This window comes from Sinocyclocheilus anshuiensis, unplaced genomic scaffold (genome assembly GCF_001515605.1).
Source record: "Sinocyclocheilus anshuiensis isolate Anshui unplaced genomic scaffold, SAMN03320099.WGS_v1.1 scaffold2322, whole genome shotgun sequence".
Taxonomy (NCBI): Eukaryota; Metazoa; Chordata; class Actinopteri; order Cypriniformes; family Cyprinidae; genus Sinocyclocheilus; species Sinocyclocheilus anshuiensis.
This window is the reverse complement of record NW_015556110.1, coordinates 954,056-974,588: the sequence shown is the minus strand read 5'-3', so window position 1 is coordinate 974,588 and position 20,533 is coordinate 954,056. Positions and strand designations below refer to the sequence as shown.

At 37.9% G+C, this 20,533-nt stretch overlaps 1 protein-coding gene across 2 annotated transcripts in view; it reads left to right on the top strand.

Moving 5' to 3' along the window:
* The window catches only part of vash2 (vasohibin 2), a 31,458-nt gene extending 11,007 nt beyond the window's left edge, over nt 1–20,451 (top strand). Inside the window, exons 5-8 of one of the 2 annotated variants that reach the window (XM_016470785.1) lie at nt 7,425–7,662; nt 7,980–8,123; nt 10,859–10,983; nt 19,735–20,451. In XM_016470785.1, coding sequence (XP_016326271.1) covers nt 7,425–7,662; nt 7,980–8,123; nt 10,859–10,983; nt 19,735–19,804 — 577 coding nt within the window. In that variant the 3' untranslated portion in view covers nt 19,805–20,451. Of the gene's footprint in view, nt 1–7,424; nt 7,807–7,979; nt 8,124–10,858; nt 10,984–19,734 lie in introns of both variants that reach the window. The other variant, XM_016470786.1, reaches the window with a different exon arrangement.
* Nucleotides 20,452–20,533: the final 82 nt, after the last annotated feature.

The following is a 20,533-nucleotide window of genomic DNA, read 5'->3' as shown; positions in this document are numbered from 1 at the left end:
GATAAAAACATCGACAGCCAATTAGAATCCATCCTGCTTTTAAAGAGGTTGAGCATTTAAAGTGGCAGATGACAAAACTGCAGCACATGCTTATAATAAACCAAACTTTATCACACGTTGCTGTGGATGGTAATATGGTTATCGTTATTGTTATCTTTATAGTTGTTGTTGTAAACTTGCCTTTACACAATTGACCTATTGGTAAGCCCCACTCCCCTTAGTTACTGTTGCTCACTCGGACAAACAAACGGAGTGGCTAACTGTCTTGAACTTGTCCCAAGATGTTTTTGATAGATTTTGGACACAGAAGGACCATTATTCAAGTGGGATAGAGGGATAGATGAAAGATTTTAAAATAAATATGTAAAAATACAGATCACAATGCAAACAGGAGAAGCCTCATGTTACGGTCATCACAATTGCAATGACAACATCCCGGATCAACACTGTTCATGTACCGCAGTGTAAGATTAAATTATTTTACATTTAACCAGTTTAATATAGAGAGGCACTGAAATGTAGACCTTTGTTTATGTGCTTTTGACCTACACTGTACATAACGTGAGAACAGTTCGCTCTTTAGGTTTGTACGTTAGCATGGACTCACTAACTTTAACGTTAGCTAGTTTTAGCCGGAGATACCTCGCTGAAGCACAAGATGACATTAACGTTCTGCTTGAGTAGATGAAAATTGCAACTTAATGAGAGTATGACAACCAGAAAATGAAAGTTTTCGTCTTCATTGAGATTGGGGTTGAATGCTTAGGGAAATTTTGCTTTGTTTTGTTTGGGTTTAGGAAATTTCATTTCTGACACTCAACTGCCATTGGCTCATCTGCGTTTGAGGGGAGGGGCTTACTGCCCCCCTTCGTTACTGTTGCTATGTCTGACAAGCCATGCCACTCTCGTGCCACACATCATGTTTTCACACCGTGAAAAATACAATGAAAAAAATCGCAGAGCAAAGAGGACACTGACAACATGCTGCCAGACAAAACAGAGCAGGTTACATTCGGAAAGACATAATTGCACACTATTTTTCAAGTTAAAGTCCACCAATGTTAATCTACTCTCTTGTCTAGTTTGTTTTTCTGACAAAATGGCAGATTCAACATTATAATTGGTCAGATCGCCTGTCAATCAAACTCCCGGTGAAGGGTCAATTAGAACATTCTGAGAGGAGGCTCTCAACCAATGGCGTGAGCTTGAGGGTGGGGGGCTACCTAGTGAAATTCCATTTGGTGTTGGTAGTAGCGCAGAAACCATTTACAACAACTTTAAAAATATTTCAATTGGGTCTGAACATCAAAAAGAAGATATCCTGATAATTTTCTCAACTGTAGATGTCCATGATGCATTTACCAAAAAAAAAGATGTAAAACTAGTTTTAGCTTTTATGTATTTTTTTGGCTTATGTGAGCGGGCAGTATTCTTTTCGACTCTTAAATATGCAAGGTCAGCATTTTTGAGCTATTATATCACAAGGACAACCCAAAGAGAAGTGTTTGGTCTTCTCTCTTCTTCATGCAAAATTTTGGGTAGAAATAAAGTCATCAAAAGACTGTCTGCATATTCAAATGAAGACAAAATGAACTAAATGAAAACACAGTGTGCTTGGAACCTATAGCAGAAGTAATCCCCCAGGTTTGGGAATGCGTGTATTGCAGATAAGAATTCTCGGCACTGCTGCTGAGAGGATCACATGGCCCTGCTGATGGGTAATGTGATCCTCTGGTGTCTTCTCATTACAACACTGGTGGGGGGTTTTGTGGGTGTGTGTATGTGTATACACAGAGAGAGTGTATACACATACTCTAGGTTAGCACTGCTCAGCTAACCTAGAGTTTCTCACGGTTAAGTGTAGACCTTTTTATCTGCCACGGGAGTTCACTTCCACCATTATAACTGCAGCCTATATTCCACCGGATGCTAATGCCAAGCTTGCTATGAACGAACTGCATGCGGCCATTAGTAAACAACAGACCGCTCACCCGGAGGCTGCATTTATTGTCGCGGGTGATTTTAATCACTCCAACTTAAAGACAGTGCTCCCCAAATTTCATCAGCATGTTTCCTGCCACACTAGAGGAGACAAAACTTTGGATCATGTTTACACAAACATTGATGGAGCTTACATCGCGACCCCCCTCCCCCACCTGGGACAGTCTGATCACCTTTCTTTGTTTCTCACCCCTAAGTATTCACCCCTCATCAACCGTGTGAAGCCATCAATGAGGACCATCAAAGTGTGGCCAACAGGAGCAGACTCTTTACTTCAGGACAGGTTTCAATACACGGACTGGAGTATGTTTGCTTCTCAGGCTGCCTGTGACTCTCACACGGACATTGATATCTATACCTCCTCTGTAATGGATTACATCAATACCACCATTGACAGTGTTACAACAGAGAAACAGATCACAACATACCCTAATCAGAAGCCATGGATGAACAAGGAGGTGCGACACCTGCTGAAAGCCCGCAACGCTGCCTTCAGATCAGATGACGCTCAGGCCTACAGCAAATCCAGGGCTAACCTGAGGAGGGGCATCGAAAAGGCCAAGTACTGCTACAAGCTAAAGGTAGAGGAACAATTTTCCAATGCCACTGCTTATTGCACTTCTGGTTAGATGCTAACTGCATTTCGTTGCCTTGTACCTTACATGTGCAATGACAATAAAGTTGAATCTAATCTAATCTAGAAGGAAACTCAAAAGAGCTGCAGACGAACAAAACCTACTGAATAAGCCTGTATTTACTTCAAATAACAACAAAATTTTGTGTTCAAAATACTACAAAAGAATAATGGGACTGAGTTAATTCTCCTTTTGAAAATAATCTAAATGTAACTTATTTGCTTTCTCACTGTCTTTTGTCTTATTACGTATAATTCAGCAGTGTAAAACATTTCTTAAGTAAAATTTCCATATAAATTTCTTCCCCTACCGAAAGTTCAAAAACAGCCAAGCAAAACTGGTTAAGTCACGAATAGGCTAAACGAACGGATGGACGAGCCCCCAATTGTCATGACCCGGCCAGCCTAGGGTTGGTAAGGCCGATGACAAGAATAAAGTTAAAGAAATAATTTAGCTCCTCTCCTGTTCCAGCTCACAATGACCACAGAGGTTTATTCACAAGCGAAAGTCTGTTTATTACATCTTTAAGTTGATGTTTGGAAGCACATCTCTTCGGAAGGGGATCCAGGCCAAAATAACAAACCAAAGAGAAACTAACTAAGGGTTTAGAGAAGCCCAAATTGCCTAACAAAACAAAAATTCCCAAAAGAAATACAGAGGTCTTCCCTAACTCCCTCTCTGGCCAAAAACAGGAGAAAACGACATTCACAAAATAAATGGCAATCCCCAACCTACTGCTTCAGAAATAACAAATAGGTGTTTACAAATAACGAATACTAGCTAACAACCAAAAATAACTCTTAAGGATCGGATTACCGAGGACTCAGATAGGCTATAGCTTAGTCCTTCCAGTTCAGGAAACGGCGTTTCCGCAGCGCCACTAACCAGAATGGTTACACACACTATAACACCGTCATTTAACCACACTACACAACCAACTGTTGTCTGGAGCAGGAGACAGAGGACGGCACGGCACGGCACGGCACGACACCCGCGGCGGAGCTTCACGACACGCACACTACAGAAGCTTTCCCTCGCTGCTCTGCTTCCCAGCATTTAAACTAGTGATGTCCGGTTCGCGAACGAATTGTTCTTTTTTTCAGAAAGGTTACATACTAAATATTTTTTTTGTAATGTAAATGTATTTACTGTAACTAATGATCATTTTAATGCATCCCTGCTGATTAAATGTATTCATAAAAACAAAAAATCTTACTGACCCCAAACTTTTGAATGGTAGTGTACTTTTTTTTTTTTGAAGATTGTTGAAGACGTTCTCTGAAAAGAAGTCGTTTCTCAAGTAAATTTATCACGTTTTCAGTTATTTTAATAGAAAACAAAAGAAAAAGTTTAATTAAAGTTGTAATTTTACTTTGCATAACTGTGAAAGTGCTTCTGTCACTTACCATTTTTGTAGTTTTAATCTGGAATAGCCTAACTGTTTGTGGACCACTGGAGTTTTTGATTAATAGATGAATATGCTTGTGTTATGGAATACCAGCATATTGTACTGGTGATTGTCTTTGAAAGGCAGATGGCAAAGCAGTGAAGCCATTCCAGGACGTTGCGTTGTGTTGTTGGACACACATGGCTCAACAGATCTGTGGTATGTTGGTATGTGCTCTTGGCTGACTTGGCAGCTTGTGTGGTACCCAACAGCAAAACGGCACAGGCGCACTGTTTACTGACAAGTGTGACGATAATGATTCATTTAAAGGGTGGTTGCAAAGAATAAAGCATCTTTTCCTCATTTTAGCAACCTCAAGGCAACATGAATTCAAATTTAGCATCAGAAAGGAGAACAACAATCATGCTAATCTCTTTTTGTTTTGTTTGTACTGTAGTTCTTTAATTACATCATGGATACCCTAAAAGAAACACCACTCAGTTTACTGATGTGATTGATGGCATTAAGGTCAAATAGTAGCCTAGACTTTTTTTGTCCGTAGTTGGAGGTGGGTCCTGGTCTGAACCCTGCTGATACACTCACAGCCTGGTGACTCCTCATGGCAGCAACTGCCGCATCATGTGTGGCCATGCCGCAGTGAGCACTGATCGCTTACATAAGACTACAGAAGAGATCAGGCAGAGACAAGGAAAAGCCCAAGGGGAAGGCCAGTCTAGCCGGGTGTCTGCTGACCAACTTCAATCACATCGCTGCAACATCATGGAAAGAGAAGGTTTTTGTTCGACTTGAGATGTTTGGCTTTTTATATAAGCGTCTAAGTTTGTTTGGGTCATGTCAGTATTTTTAAACTACATTTTCTTCATTTTTTTTTTAGATTGCGTGACTTTTTAGTGTGTTATTTGGTTGTCCATTATTAGGATTATATACATTAGGATTCATTGCCTTAGTGTTAGAGTGTTAAAGGTGGTTTCTAGGGTGTTACTATGCAGCTTTAGTGTGTTATGTGGTTGCTAGGGAGTTCTTGTTGGTGCTGTTCCATGCAAAAGTTGTTGCCACATTACTAGAGTGTTATAGGTGGTTACTAGGGTGTTGCCATACAGCTTTTAAAGGGGTCATATGATGCTGCTAAAAAAACAAAGTAGTTTCGCTTTCACAACGAATCACACAGCGCCTTCACGACACGGCGGCGGCAACAACAATACTACAGCGAGAATAAAAGTTACGCCTTCTTTCTTTGCGTGAACATTTGGGAGGCGTTATGCAAATCTTCCCAGATCGTGATGTAGGTATGTGGGGGTGTGTTAGAACGAGCCGTTTAGGTAGGCGTGGTTAACTCTTAACTTTTATAAAGAATATCTCTTTGGTTTTGAGACTTTAGTGTTTGCAACTTTACAGATCTTCTTTATGCACCAAGAGCTTGTAACACTCCAAAGAGAAAGGAAAAATTTAAATCGCATCATATGACCCCTTTAAGACATTCAAAGTGGGTTTAGTGTGTTATGTGGTTGCTAGCGAGTTCTGTGTGGTTGCTAGGTCATTGCTAGAGTGTTCTTGTTGGTGGTTTTCTGTGCAAAAATTGTTGTCCACATTGCTAGAGTGTTATGGATGGTTGCTAGGGTGTTACTATGCAACTTCTTGGCCATTTGGAGTGCTTTTACTGTGTTATGTGGTTGCTAGGTCAGTGCGAAGATGTTCTTGTTGGTGCTTTTCCATGCAAAAGTTTTTTTTTCCAAATTACGAGTGTTATAGGTGGTTACTAGGGTGTTGCCATGCAGCTTCTAAGGCATTCAAATTGTGTTTAGTGCATTATGTGGTTGCTAGCGACTTCTGTGTGGGTGCTAGGTCATTGCTAGGGTGTTCTTTTTGGTACTTTTCCATGCAAAAGTTGTTGCCACATTGCTAGAGTGTTATGGATGGTTGCTAGGGTGTTACTATGCAACTTCTTGGCCATTCAGAGTGTTTTTACTGTGTTATGTGGTTGCTAGGTCAGTGCAAGGATGTTCTTGTTGGTGCTTTTCCATGCAAAAATTGTTGTTGTTGTGTGGTTGTTAGGTTATTGGAAGGGTGTTGTTATTGGTGGTATCCATGTAAAAGTTATTTCCACAATGCTTGAATGTAATGGATGGTTGCTAGGGTGTTGCTAAACAGCTTCTAAGGTGTTCAGAATGGTTTTGGTGTGTTGAGTGGTCATCAGGGAGTTCTGGATAGTTGCTAGGTCATTGCTTGGGTGATCTTGTTGGTTCTTGCCCATGCAGACATTGTTGCCACAATGCTAGAGTGTTATGCATGGTTGCTAGGGTGTTGCTATTTAGCTGCTAAGTCCTTTAGAGTGTGAGATTGCTAGGTCATTTCTATGGTGTTCTTGTTGGTGCTTTTCGATGCAAGCTTCTGAGTCCCTTTAATATTCTGATCTCAAGTTCTTCATTGGAAATCTTTGGGATTGTTTCTTATATTTCACCTGATTGCTTAGAAAACCACATAATGCGAGTTGTCATTTATTTCATTCATGTAGCACAAATTGTAAATGCTGAATTGCCAAAGTTGAGTTAAGAAGAACCACTTACTGTAGATTCAGTTATTTTAAAGAGAGTACAATTAAACAATTAAGCTTTCATTCAGAGTGTCGGTTCTGATAGTATTCTGAACAAACTCACAAATGTTAACTGTCATATATCTTAATAGAGTCTGAATTAGGGCTGCACGATAAATCGCATGCGATATTTAACACGCATCTTGTCCGAAAAGCCGGTTCTGTAATCAGGCGTAAATCTCCATCACCTGCGGGCTTTCACATTGAGCAGCATTAACTACACAGAGCCGTTGTTTACTGATGAGCTGCGCAAAAAATCGCGCGAATATGAACGTGGTTTTGCGCAGCTCGTCAGTGAACAACGGCTCTGTGTAGTTAATGCTGCTCAATGTGAAAGCCCGCAGGTGATGGAGATTTACGCTGATTACAGAACCGGCTTTCTGACAAGATGCGCATTAAATATCGCATGCGATTTATCGTGCAGCCCTAGTCTGAATTGAAAAACTGGTTGTTAAGGACAGCTTCTTATTGACCTAAAGTAAGTCATTAGCTGATCGATTTTCAGGAAGTGAGCAAAACTAAACTTACTGAAAGCTCAAAGACAGATCGGATTTGAATAAAATCAATAGTACACACCAAGTTAAAAACCTTGGGGAGGATTTGGTATTTTTCACTTTGGTATCCTCCTGAATCTTAACACTGATAAAAATCAATTTGCCATTTAATTATCACTCCATTCTTGAGCAGCTGCTATTTTTTGACTTGAAAATTATTCTGATTTCACCCAACCTGTCACGATTAAACCCATCACAAATGAACATTAGTGAAATCCTTGACTCTGTGTTGCCAGCTACCTAACCAACGGTCTGACCTCCGTGGAACGGTTCCCCATCAGCTTTAAGACCCAGTTCTCCGGCCACCACTTCCATCATGTGGTGCTGGGCGTTTACTGTAATGGCCGATATGGCACTCTGGGTATGAGTCGACGTACTGACCTTATGGACAGATCTCTGAGCTTCCGTACACTCAGCGAGTTGGTGTTCGACTTTGAGGACTCATACCGTCGCTACCAGCACACCATGAAGAAGATCAAAATCGGCCTGTACGTGCCCCACAATCCACACGTTTTCCAGCCTATTGAGTGGAACTATCTGGTGATCAATGCCTGCAAGCAGGGTCGTGAGGACATGCGCAAAGAGCTGGAGAAGCATGGCCGTGACATGAGGATGAAGGTGAGTCCATAGCCTTCTAAGATACAGTGTTATTTTTAGTATCATTTATATATGGTATTTTTTTGTTAATATTTTGAATAACATTTATTTTATTTTATATATAAAATTTAGTTATTAGTTTTTTTTTTTTTTGTTTCTATATAAAGTTTTTAGTATGGCACACCATGAAGAAGATCAAAATCGGCCTGTACGTGCCCCACAATCCACACGTTTTCCAGCCTATTGAGTGGAACTATCTGGTGATCAATGCCTGCAAGCAGGGTCGTGAGGACATGCGCAAAGAGCTGGAGAAGCATGGCCGTGACATGAGGATGAAGGTGAGTCCATAGCCTTCTAAGATACAGTGTTATTTTTAGTATCATTTATATATGGTATTTTTTTGTTAATATTTTGAATAACATTTATTTTATTTTATATATAAAATTTAGTTATTAGTTTTTTTTTTTGTTTGTTTCTATATAAAGTTTTTAGTATGGTTTAACTTTAGTTTTAGCATTATATTTATTTAGTAATTTTAGTACTTAATTTTTGTTGTGTGTGTGTATATATATATATATATATTGTGACGAGTCGGCTGCCTCCCCCTAATTATCATCATCACCCCGTCCCTTAATCGCCGCCCTTCGCCAGGCTCCCGACAGGAGTGGGTGTGTGAGAGAGGAGGGGCGCTGAAATAGCCAGGGCTGGCGGCGTGTGATGGGGCACACCTGAACCGAATGGGGCCTCATCACCGCCGCTGTTTAAATGCCGAGCACGCCTCTCCTCGGGAGACCGGTCTCTTCCCCGTGCATGCACGCTGGTGTCCTCGTGGGTCCAGGAAGGGTGCGTAGGGCCAGGATGCCGGGCCGTCCAGTCCCTTCAAGCGCCGTGGACCGAGAGAGAAGGATGAAGCTGCTGAACGAAGCCGCCGCCCCTCACGCCCCGGGACCAAGAGGGGAGCGTGTGCGGCCACTGGACTCCGCCCCTTACCTGGACCCTTCCTTCTCGAACACTGCCCCACCTTCACTAACCCCGCAGCATGATATCACAATTGTTTTGGTTTAGTGTATATATATATATATATACACACACACACACTACTAAAATTAAGTACTAAAATTACATCCAGATGTACATCCATGGTTTGTCAACCATAAAACAATTCTCATTACTGGAAGAAAAAAATAAATATGTAATTCCAGTAATGAGAATTGTTTTATGGTTAACAAACTAAAACATGACTCACTGAATCCATAATATATACATAAAATATATTGTAATATAATATTAAATTAATGTTTGATTATATAAAATGTCAAAAGATGTCATTATTATTGATTTTTTTCATAAATATATTATTGATATTTTATATTTATATTTTTGCCAAAATGACATATCTTAGGTTTTAGAATAGAGATCTAATGTCCCTCTCAAAATCTAAGCTAGTTCAGTGGGAACTAAATAAGGTCAGACTTCCCGTGGGAGGTGTTACATGGATCACACTTTTTTATACTCTGTTATTTTAAAGTAAACATTTATGTTTTCCCCTGGTTCATTTACTGAACCAGCTTCAGGAGATTCTTTATTTGTCCACGGCTGTTTATGAAGAGCTAGACCAGCATGCTAGCTTGAGATCATCTGTATGACTGTAACATGGGATGTGTTTATCATCTAGACAGTAAAAAGTAGGTCATGTGCTCCCAGTTTCTCAGATGCGGCCTTGACTTGTATGGATGACCGCAGTCAGCTGTGACATAGTTTCCACATGAGCAGACAGTGGAAACTGTGCTCTGGATGTTTAAAACTAATGTAGGCATCTTTTTATGGATGTTGAGGAATTTGGGACTCTTCTAAACAGTGCATTTGCAATTTTATTTTGAACAATTCATCCATGCGTGTTTCATTTTTTACATTGTAATTTTTTTGCTTTGTAATCAAAATGCCATAACTATAATATATTATTAATAATGTTATAAAATATATTATTTATATTTATATAAAAAGAGTGTAATTCCAGATGTTTGAATGGAAGGTGTCTTTTTATGGATGCTGAGGAATTTGGCACTCGCTTTTCAAAACCTAAATATTTTTGCAACTTGTCTTTTATGTTTAGGCTATATGAACATTTCAAAGCATGTGACAGGAATATATACTGTATGTATAATATATATGTATTATTTTATTCTGTTCAGTCTTCTGTTTAGTCCTCAAATCTACTGTTCCCATCAAAATTCAATGTGCATTTTCTGGAACAAAGCCTTTTTAACTAACCGATTATTAAACTAGTCATCTTTGAGTCAAAGACATTACAATTATGTGAGGAATGAGTTTGCAGAAATGAAATCTAAATTTATTACTGCAGTCCATCTTGAATGAGTTTCTTGGTGTACTGAACACCCAGCATCTGGCATAATCAACATGGAGCTGATAGAGTCATTCATAATGAATCTCATTCTAAAAATCAACTTTTAACGACTGAGAACATCGCAATGTCAAGTTGCCTCTCATCACTTGTGCAGCTCATTTGGGGAAAACATGATATTAGAGTGATTGAGAGTTTGGGAAATCTGTTGTCTCGTAGCATAATGAAGTTAATGAACGTCATCAAGTTAATGAACGTAATGTGGAGCTTTTCATAACACTAGCTTTATTTGTGCCGCACTCGCTAATGAGAAAACACAGTTAGAGCGATTCAGCGTTTGCTCCCTGTGGTGTGAAAAAGTTCAGGCCCTTTTTAATAAACTGATTGTAGATCTGTCGTTCTTTAGCACCGGATCCCTGTCGGGTTGATGACAGGCAGTATTCCTCATCTGTGACTTTCTCTGCTTGCCTTTTTCCACCTGGAAGATTTCAAGCCCTTTTTCATTCTAATTGCCTTGAAATCTTAATTTCATCTTCGAACTGAAGATAATAATTATCTTTAGTACCTCCTAGCTATATATAAATTTACATATTGTCTCAGTTGCTTCGGTGTGTGTGTGTATATATGCATAATATCTAATTGGCAAATACAAAGATAAAATAAAATATATGAAATGTATAAATGTTTTAAAACAACTGGGTTTTATTGCAGATCCTTAAGTCATCCAGTGCTCAGTCTCCAATCAAAGAACGAACCCGAGGCAAGTCTTTATCACCGCGCCGCCGACCAGCCAGCAGTCCCCAAAGACGCCAACATGTCCACAGAAGAGACAAATCGTAAGTAATGGACACTTTGCTGTTGAGGAAACGCAGATCTGAGAAATAAGCTGTGGAAAATATCCACTTGTGCGCAATTCACTTTTTAAAAAAGTTTCTGTCAAGAAAATACGTATAAATGCAGTCTTAAGCTGTCAGTGGTTTATCGGCAGTGACTCATCATGATTGCATCAGTCCATGGAAGGTTAAAAAGTAATTACTTGGGTTGCATTTATTTAATTTTGACACATTTTTAGTGATCTTCATATTTCTGGTGATTATGCTCTTGGAATGTAATTAGACAGCTTTTATTAATAATCCTCTGAAAATGAGCCATTCAAGTAGCATTTACAATGACAGCGATTAAGTCTGAGGTCACCAAGATGCTGTACTCCTAAATTTATTTAAAAAAAATTATATATGTATGTTGTTGTGCAGCTTAATTTTTAGAGAATTTCTTGGTAATATTATAAATGTCTTTTATCATCACTTTTGATCAATGTATAGAATAATTCCTGAATAAAATAATATCTTAAGTAAAACTTTTTAATGGTAGTGTATACATGTATTTATTTATATATTAATAAGTTCTATATTAATATACAGTACACTACCATTCAAAAGTCTGGGATCAGTCAGATTTTTTATGTTTTTAAAGAAGTCTCTTATGCTCATCAAAACGGCATTTATTTGGTCAAAATTACAGTAGAACAGTAATATTGTGAAATTCTATTATGTTTCTGTTGCCTTCTTGAAAGAAATTAATACATTTATTCAGCAAGGATATGTTAAATTGATTAAAAAAGTGATAGTAAAGACTTGTATTGTTACAAAAGATTTTTATTTTAAATTCTGTTCTATTGTAATATTCATTCGGTTCAATCAAAGCCTTTTGAAGATTAATATGTAAAAGCATTAGGCTGTTTTTGATTCCTGTTTTTCCATTGCCAAATTTAAGACCTTTTAAAATCTGAATTAAGACGTTTGGAACGACACGAGGGAGAGTAATTAATGGCAAAAAAAGTCATTTTTGGGTGAACTATCCCTATAATATTAGATACTTAAGCTTTTTATAGCTAAAAATTCATAAAACTGAGGGACATTTTTTTAATTCACACCTTGCTTCTAAATATTTTTAGTTGCAAATGCAAGTGAAATGCTAACACTGTCAAGCCCTGATATCGAGCGGTCACTGAGGTTACTAAACACTGAAGAAGACACGCATTGTCTGCTCATGTTTCGCGTCCATGCAGTGGCTTTAACCCAGTGCATTCTCATTAGAGCTGTGATGGTGACAGTGTGAAGCAGGTGCTGGTAATCGGTTGATTAATCTCCTCTAGCAGCACCCGGTTGGCCACTTCTCGTGTTACAGAAGCACTTGTTTCTCTTGTCCAGTGGGTTGACTTATGGATTCAAGGTTTCTATAGCAGCACAGCGCAAATACTAGCGGAGAAGCTCTTTTATTGTGCAGAGTGGAGCAGAAAGCCCCTTTTAGCACTGCTGATCAATTTACAAGTGAGAATTCAGGCTGCTTTTGTTTGTGGTGTTGAGGAAATAAGATTCCTTTCTTTTTAGTGCTACCCCTGGGAAATATAGGCAGTGAACAGTATCTACTAGGAACAGAGTCATAAAAAGTGACATAGTGATAGATAGCAAAGCTTCCTCTTCGAAAGAAGTGGTCGTTTTAGCAAGACATACACACAAAGGGATTCCTAAGCTCTGGAAAAAAGACCTAAAAGCAGGGAGTTAGGGCTAGTTAGTTAAGCAAAGTGGCGTTTTAAACACTTGCAACTGATGTGACACTCCTCTCCTGTCAGTACAAGCTGCCCTCGGGTAGTACACTGGGTTGGCATTTGCTCTAATAGGATGTGAGTCCAATGCAACAGCTGTGGTGGATGCGGGCTTCACTGACATGTCACGCTAAAACGAACCAATGAATAATCCTTCCGCATGGACATACAGTGATAATCAGAAGGTCCTTTTATGTTTTAGCATTTCAGAGCTCAACATCTGATAATGTAACTACATCCTCTGATGAACCGGATCATGTTAAAGCTGGTGTGCTCTAGATTGCATGTGTGTCTATCAATTTTAGCTGGCGAAATGCATATGATTGTGAATTTCACGTAGGAGCAAAAACTTTCCCCATACAGATTTTGCCATGGGTTCAAGTTAGTTGCGAATTGACAGAAAGCTACTTGGTTTGAAAGTGACTTCTGTGTGAGGGGTGCTTTATACTTCACTACACTATTGACAATTGACTGGACTTTTTGACTTGTTTATCTGCTTACCCCCAGGGCATCCAAGATGTAGGTGACGTTGTTTCTTCAGTAGAACGCAATGTCCGAACTGTTCAAACTGTCCTGAGTGCGTTCTCAACAGCAGGTGCGTGAGGCATCTTCTCCTTCTTCTTCTTCTTGCTTTACGGCGGATCACAGACTTATAAGTGCATTACCGCCACCTATTTCTCAAGTGGACCATTGACACTCCTAATTGAGATTGTAGATAGAGTGTCAATGGTCCATTTGAGAGATAGGTGGCGGTAATGCACCTATAAGTCTGCGATCCGCCGTAAAGCAAGAAGAAGACGCCTCATGCGCCTGCTGTTGAGAACGCGCTCAGGAGGACGCACTCTCTAATATGTAACATTGGAAAAATTTATTTATTTTAGTGAATCTGTTCATTCTAAACAGTCCTCTCTGTCATATAAGGCATTGATTCAGACTTACTTATGAGCAGTGTTGTTAAAGTTAAAGGGTTAGTTAACCCAAAAATGAAAATCAGCCCATGTTTTACTCACCCTCAAGGCATCCTAGGTGTATATGACTCTTCTTTCAGATGAATCCAATTGGAGTTATATTAAAAATGATGCTTGCTCTTCCAAGCTTTAGAATAGGTGGTAGGCGGGTGTTTTTGTTCAACAGTCCAAAAGATGTCAAATAAAGCGCATCCATCCATAATAAAACATGCCTCACATGGCTCCGGGGGGTGAATAAAGGCCTCCTGTAGCGAATCGACATGTTTTTGTAGGAAAAATATCCATATTTAAAATATTATAAACACTTTTCTCTCACTTCCGCTGACTGTAATACATGCAAGCCGTTCCGGGCGGATGACATCGGACGTAGGCGTCGTGCGTGCGCCTCTGAGATATGCTAGTCTTGCTAGTTTGTTTACAGGAGCAAAGGAAGCAAACTTTCCTTACTTTAGCAAAGGAAAACCAGTCTCCTCTTGGCTTATATCGAAATCCTCCGACATTTTTCTTTACAAATCGTTTTGTGCTTCTAATTTGTGACCAGCTTTTTGTTTTGCTGTCTCTTCTCCGTACTTTCGCGTTCGTCACTAATCACCAGCGCATGCGCTACGCCTACGTCCTATGGCATCAATGCTTGGAAGAGCAAGGATAATTTTTAATATAACTCCGATTGGATTCGTCTGAAAGAAGAAAGTCATATACACCTAGGATGCTTTGAGGGTGAGTATTGTGAGGGTGAGTAAATGCCTTGGCAACTAACTAAAATGTATTTTCAGTTTAAGTTGAAGTACTAAAATGACTAAAAATAAATAAAATTAAATAAAAATTAAATGTATATAAAGCTATATAGAAATATAAAAAAATACAGTTGACAAAAGAATTAAAAAAAATTCAATATTTAACAAATCTTTAATAATAGTAAAATAACACTGCTTATGAGAAAATTGTTTAGGATGAACTAATTCACCTAAATTAATCAGACTTTCCATTTTAGTGAACTGGTTCCAAGACATGTAGTGTCTTATGTCTTATGTAGTGTTCGAAAGTCCAGTTAATTCAAGTGAATCGATTCATTCAGATGGTTCATGTAAATGAACAGATTAAAGATTAAATAAAAAAAAAGGTTTCACTGATTCAGATCCCTGCGTTAGTTTTGCAGATTAGTGTGTTTTGTTGTGTTTGGTATAAACTTACCTTTTTGTGTTTTATAATGACACCCTTCCCCACATTTTACTTAAGTGCTCTTTAAGTAAGTCCTTGATGTCTTGAAATTTAAGTAGGATATTGAAAAATAACCGTCAAAGACGCTCATCTAAAGACGCTCATCTAGAGTATGTTTGTGTTAAGCAATTTAAAAATACCACAGCAACGTCCCCTATGTTTGTTTAAGCTTGAGCCATTGAGTTTAATTACATGTTTTATTGTAGTGCTGCTGTTGACAAGTCTAAAATGATTGTCTCAATGCTGTAATTATTTAGTCAAGCTAATGCACCTCTAAGATGATAGAATGAACCGCACAAGGCATGAAATTATACCAACGTTTAGACTTCAGATCTGTGGAGCTCCTGCTTCCCGATCGGAGCTATTTTTTTCTGTGTTCCATAGCACCTTCCTGTCACATGGTCTGAGATGTTAATTACTGAGCCCCACACATAGTGTGCCAGGCAGCTGCTGAAACACACCACCCATTTAACGTCAGCATCACCTTCAAATACACTGAAGAACTGCACAGCACACGCATCTCTCGGCAGATGAGTTTGTTAATTACTTACAGTGGAAGGAATTATGAAGTTATGAAATAAAGTCATGCTGAATCTGCTCTCCAACCCCCACAGTTCTGCAGTGGATGATTATGAGGTTTTGCCACCGTCATAAAATCCCCTGCAGACATGTAGCATGTGACAGTCCATGAAGCTCCCAAAAGGAAACATCTTATACAAATACTACACCTCTTATACAAATACATTTCTTAAAGGGAAAAAAATAATATTTTGTTATTATTTACTCACCCTCATGTTATTTCAAACTTGTATGGTGTGGATTGTGCTTTATACAAACTGAGGCTTCGTTGAAGAGTCTTCATGTAATTCTTTTAAATGTAACTTCCAGTTTTGGGGGTAATGTTACTTTGTTTTCCCATTTATTCACTGACACCTCTCCTGTCCCTGTCTTGAGAGAAATTGGGAGTGAGGCTCAGATTTATTAATGGTGTGAAGGGGCCTTCACAGTTGCCAAAAATATCACTTTTTGTGTTTTTTGTTTTAAAAATTAAGCAAGCAAGCCCAGCGGGTGACAAAAAGTAGCGCAAAAGTAATGTAATGTAATTACTTTCCATAAAAAGAAACTAAGTAACACAATTAGTTCTTTTTTATGTAGTAACGCAGTATTGTAATGCATTACTTTTTAGGGCTGGGTTTTGACACAAATTTCACGATTCGATTAGATTCTCATTCACAAGCTTGCAATACGATTCGATTACCGATTCGATTTGATTAAATATCGATTATTTTGGATACATATCAGGTACAGTACGTGCCAATTTTTCAAGGAAAAAAAATCTCTCAACTAATGTTGTAAAATATACACAAATTTCACGATTCGATTCGATTCTCATTCACAAGCTTGCAATATGATTCGATTACCGATTCGATTTGATTAAATATCGATTATGTTGGATACATATCAGGTACAGTACGTGCCAATTTTAAAATTTATAATGAATATGTTATATGGTGCATATATTTAGCAAAATGCCCCTCTCTACAGTTTATTTTTCTATCTGACTAATGAGTTTATGGTCACCGAATATGTTTTTTCTGCGGTAAATATGACCATACGTGACATTGTTTACAAACCGTTATATTGGCGTCTTTGCGCAGCTGAAACACTGATTGAGCGATTACATGAAACCGGATACGGATTGTAAAGTTGTACTCGTTCTTTTAACTTACCTTCGGATGTTTAGTCATGTTTATTTTGTGCTGAAGCTGGTATTAATGTGGAGATGATTAGTTCACATGCGCCTCGCACTGCCGCGTCTGTTGATCCGAGGCGCTACAGAGATCTGTCATTCCACATTAAACAGCGCCAAAATGGCATTTATTGTTTGAATACTGCAATACAATGGAAAGAATTTGAAATCGGAGACTTTGTTTCATATTAAAAGTACCAAAGCACAATGCTTATTGCGATATATTGGATGGGAAGTGCCCTTCAATGTTCCGTCCATTAACTGAAAACAGGCTACACTAATCGATTCTTGGGATACGTTCTGTAAAAATGAGAATCGATTAATATCGAGATATCGATATTTTTTTTACCCAGCCCTATTACTTTTCCCCAGCACTGGTAATTTTGTGTAACTCTTTTCAAGTAACTAGTGCCCACAGCTGTCTTAAAATACCAAAAGGACAAAAACAAGCAAACAAAAGAAACATAATTACCTTAAAAGGAGTCCAAATAACTAACTGAAATAGTGTACTGAAACCATGGTTAAACCACATGTTTGTGTGAGGAACACACCAAAATCACCCAAAATGTTGCATAAAACTGTTGTTGTATGGCAAGAGCTTTTTTGTGTACAAAGATCATATTTTTGTGTGCTTCTATTTTACGGAGGAAATAAGTTATAACAAAGCCATAATAATATGGATTTGCAGTGACATGAGGGTAAATATTGACTGAAATAATAAATGACAGAATTTACTTTTTACTGTTTCTTTAAAGTTGCAATGAAATGGAAGTACACTTATAAAATTCAGTGAAATAGCAATTTCTTGTAAAATGTACTACAGTAATCTATATTTTATTTAGGCTACAACTTTGAAAAATCTTTTTTTTTTTTACAGTGCAAGGCTTGCAGTCAATTGTAAGAAGCGGGCAAAACTAAATGATTGCAGCAGTCATTCATATGTCGCCAGAGAAAATGTCTGTCATTTTCACTGTAATATTTAGTTATGACATTTTAATTAAAACTACAAGGTCAAAAATGTTTTTTGTTTTTTGTATGAAACTTAACATAGATGAATTGAAAATGTATATTGAAATTGAAGATCTATAACTTGCATTTACATTTGCATTAAGTGAATTTTCACTCCACATTAAGACTACTGTGTTGTTCTGCGGTCCCATTCCCTGCTGTCTCTTACCACTATTTCTCAGTCTATCAATAAAGACATGAAACGCCCAGAAGATAAAATGAAAATATGCATCTGATTCGCTCCAGACTTTGCACATCAAAAATGTTGAGTGAACAGGGGGAATTCCACAGAGACGATGAAATTTAGCTCTGGTACAACAAATCTGCTCCTGCCCTTTTCCTGAGTCTCCTCCCTGTCAAAGTGCATTATCTCCACTCAGGGCTATTTCTAACACACAGGATGTTTGCTTGGCTACAGGCTCACCCCCACCCTCCTCTGTCTCCTCCTCTCAGTCGTCCTCAGATACCCACATAAAATGCTGACAAACGCTTTCAGTCCCCACTTTGTACATCTTGTACCCCCAGAGTTTAGAGTTTGCATGTGTCTTAGGGTTGAGTTATAAAAGTGTGTTGTTTGTTTTGACTAATCTTAAGGCTGCTATTGTGGTTTCATGCAGTGACAAATCTATTTACATTTGTTGTGTAACACTAATGTTTGCCTGAGAAACTTTCATTCTTAGTCATTTATGAAGGAAGGAGCTGTAAAAGGCAGAGCTGGAGTGGAGAGGACCTGCCTTGGCACTGCTGTGCGATTGATCGCCTGGCGTTGAAGCACCTGCTTCAAATAGCCATCATCAGTCAAAAGAACATGGAGGCCTATTGATTTTTTTTCACAAGAGTATAGTAGCACAAAAGTGAATGGTGGAAGGGAAAATGTGATAGACCTTTGAAGGCAACAACAGTTACGGCTGTGCCGGAGAGCTTTGTTCTTCAGCAGCTCTGTGTGTTCTCAGCAGGACTGAAAGTGGTGGTTGAACATGAATGTGCTTTATCTCAGGAAATAAACCTGTGGGATAAAAAAAGGTGTGAGATTCCAACTAGTGATAGACTAATACAGCAGTTAGTTCTGGTCCACGCACTGTGTTTATCTAACACCACTTGAAATTTATATATATTATATCAATCTACTTATTTGTGTCAATTAGAAATTACTAGCTGGTCATACTGTGCCTAATATGTAATTTGTTAAATATTTAAAGTAAATTGTAGTTTTTTTTTTTTTTTTGGTCAGGGTCTATATCTTCCAGTAAAAGCTTGAATTTGCTGAACAAAAAACATTGTAATGTAAAATTGTGCCATTAATATTTGTATTCTTTTGTATTTTTACACTACTTGTTTAAAAGTTTTAGGTCAATGAGACTTTTTTTTGGGGGGGGGAAATTAAAACGTTTATATATCAAGGATGCATAAATTAATCAAAAGTAACTTTCTATTTCAAATAAATTATGTTATTTTTAACTTTCTATTCATCAAAGAATTCCGAATAAATATGAAAAATATTAAGCAGCTCAACTGTTTTTCACATTAATAAGAAATATTTCAGTGTTTCAGAATGATTTCTGAAGGGTTCTAAAGTAATGCTTGCTGAAAATCCAGCTTTGACATTACAGAACTAAATTACTGAATTTTAAATGTATATTCAAATAGAAAATAGTTATTTTAAATTGTAATAATATTTCACAAGATTGCTGTTTTACTGTATTTTTGATCAAATAAATCCAGCTTTGGTGAACATAAGAGACTTCTTTCAAAAACAAAATCTTACAGACCACAAATTTTTGAACAATAATGTACTTCCACACACTGTTTATTTTATTGTTTCATTAATTGTTTAAGCCATATAATTTATTCAAAATAATGTGCATAATTTCATTTTTTTATATATTTATTTTAATATTTTGGCCTGTTTATACTCTTCTACTGAGGTGGTTCATTCTGCACTAAAACGTTTAATCCATAAACCGAAAGGTTCAGCATATTTGTCATTATGCAACAATAATCTCTAAAATGAAACTAACAGAAACATGTTTCTTTGCAGGCCTGCAGCACTGGACAGAAAGCCGGCAGAGCTCAGCACCCTCAGTGATGGCTACCAGATTCGCATCTGAGACAATAAACGTACCAGCTTTATCCTCCACATGTCCTCCCTCAATCAGATCCACAGCATATTAAACATATTTATAGTTGTACTTTCATGTTAAGAGGGAAATTGCGTGCCCTTTTTAAAGTCAAAAGCAAAAGTTAAACGCGATTCAGGAAAAAAAAAAACAGAATATGATATTCCTTTACTAGCCATCATTTTTTTTAAATAGTGGAAAGTTTAAGAGTGAAGGATATCAATTTTGCTTTAAAAGTTTTTTTGGTACCCTAGTAATTGTCAAGCATTTTAGAAGACAAAAAAATGGTGACTGAAATATTCAAGCAAATATGGAAAATGAGGTGGAAAGGCTCTATTTTTGGACCGAATCTCCACTAGCAGTGAGAGCTGGAGTGTGAATGGATTGTGCTTGGCAGAGAGATGTAAACCTCAGTGCCTCGTGCTGTGCTGCTGGTAGTTTTGAAGGCTTACTGGCCCGGAGGAGAGAGAGGACATAAGCTTTTTTCGCCAGAGGCGTAAGGACACAAGGGACCTAAGCTTCAGAGAGCTACTCATTCTGCCCAAAAGAACTGTATTCAATCCACTTTACTTCATTTTTTGTTACCTGCATACATGATATGGATGGAATGGACATGATTTATTGACTAAGGTTTGGCGTTACCTACTGTTTTTATTTTCTGCAGTTGTAGAGAAATAGTTACATTTTTTAAAGTATTTAAACATTTATTTTTCTTGTTTT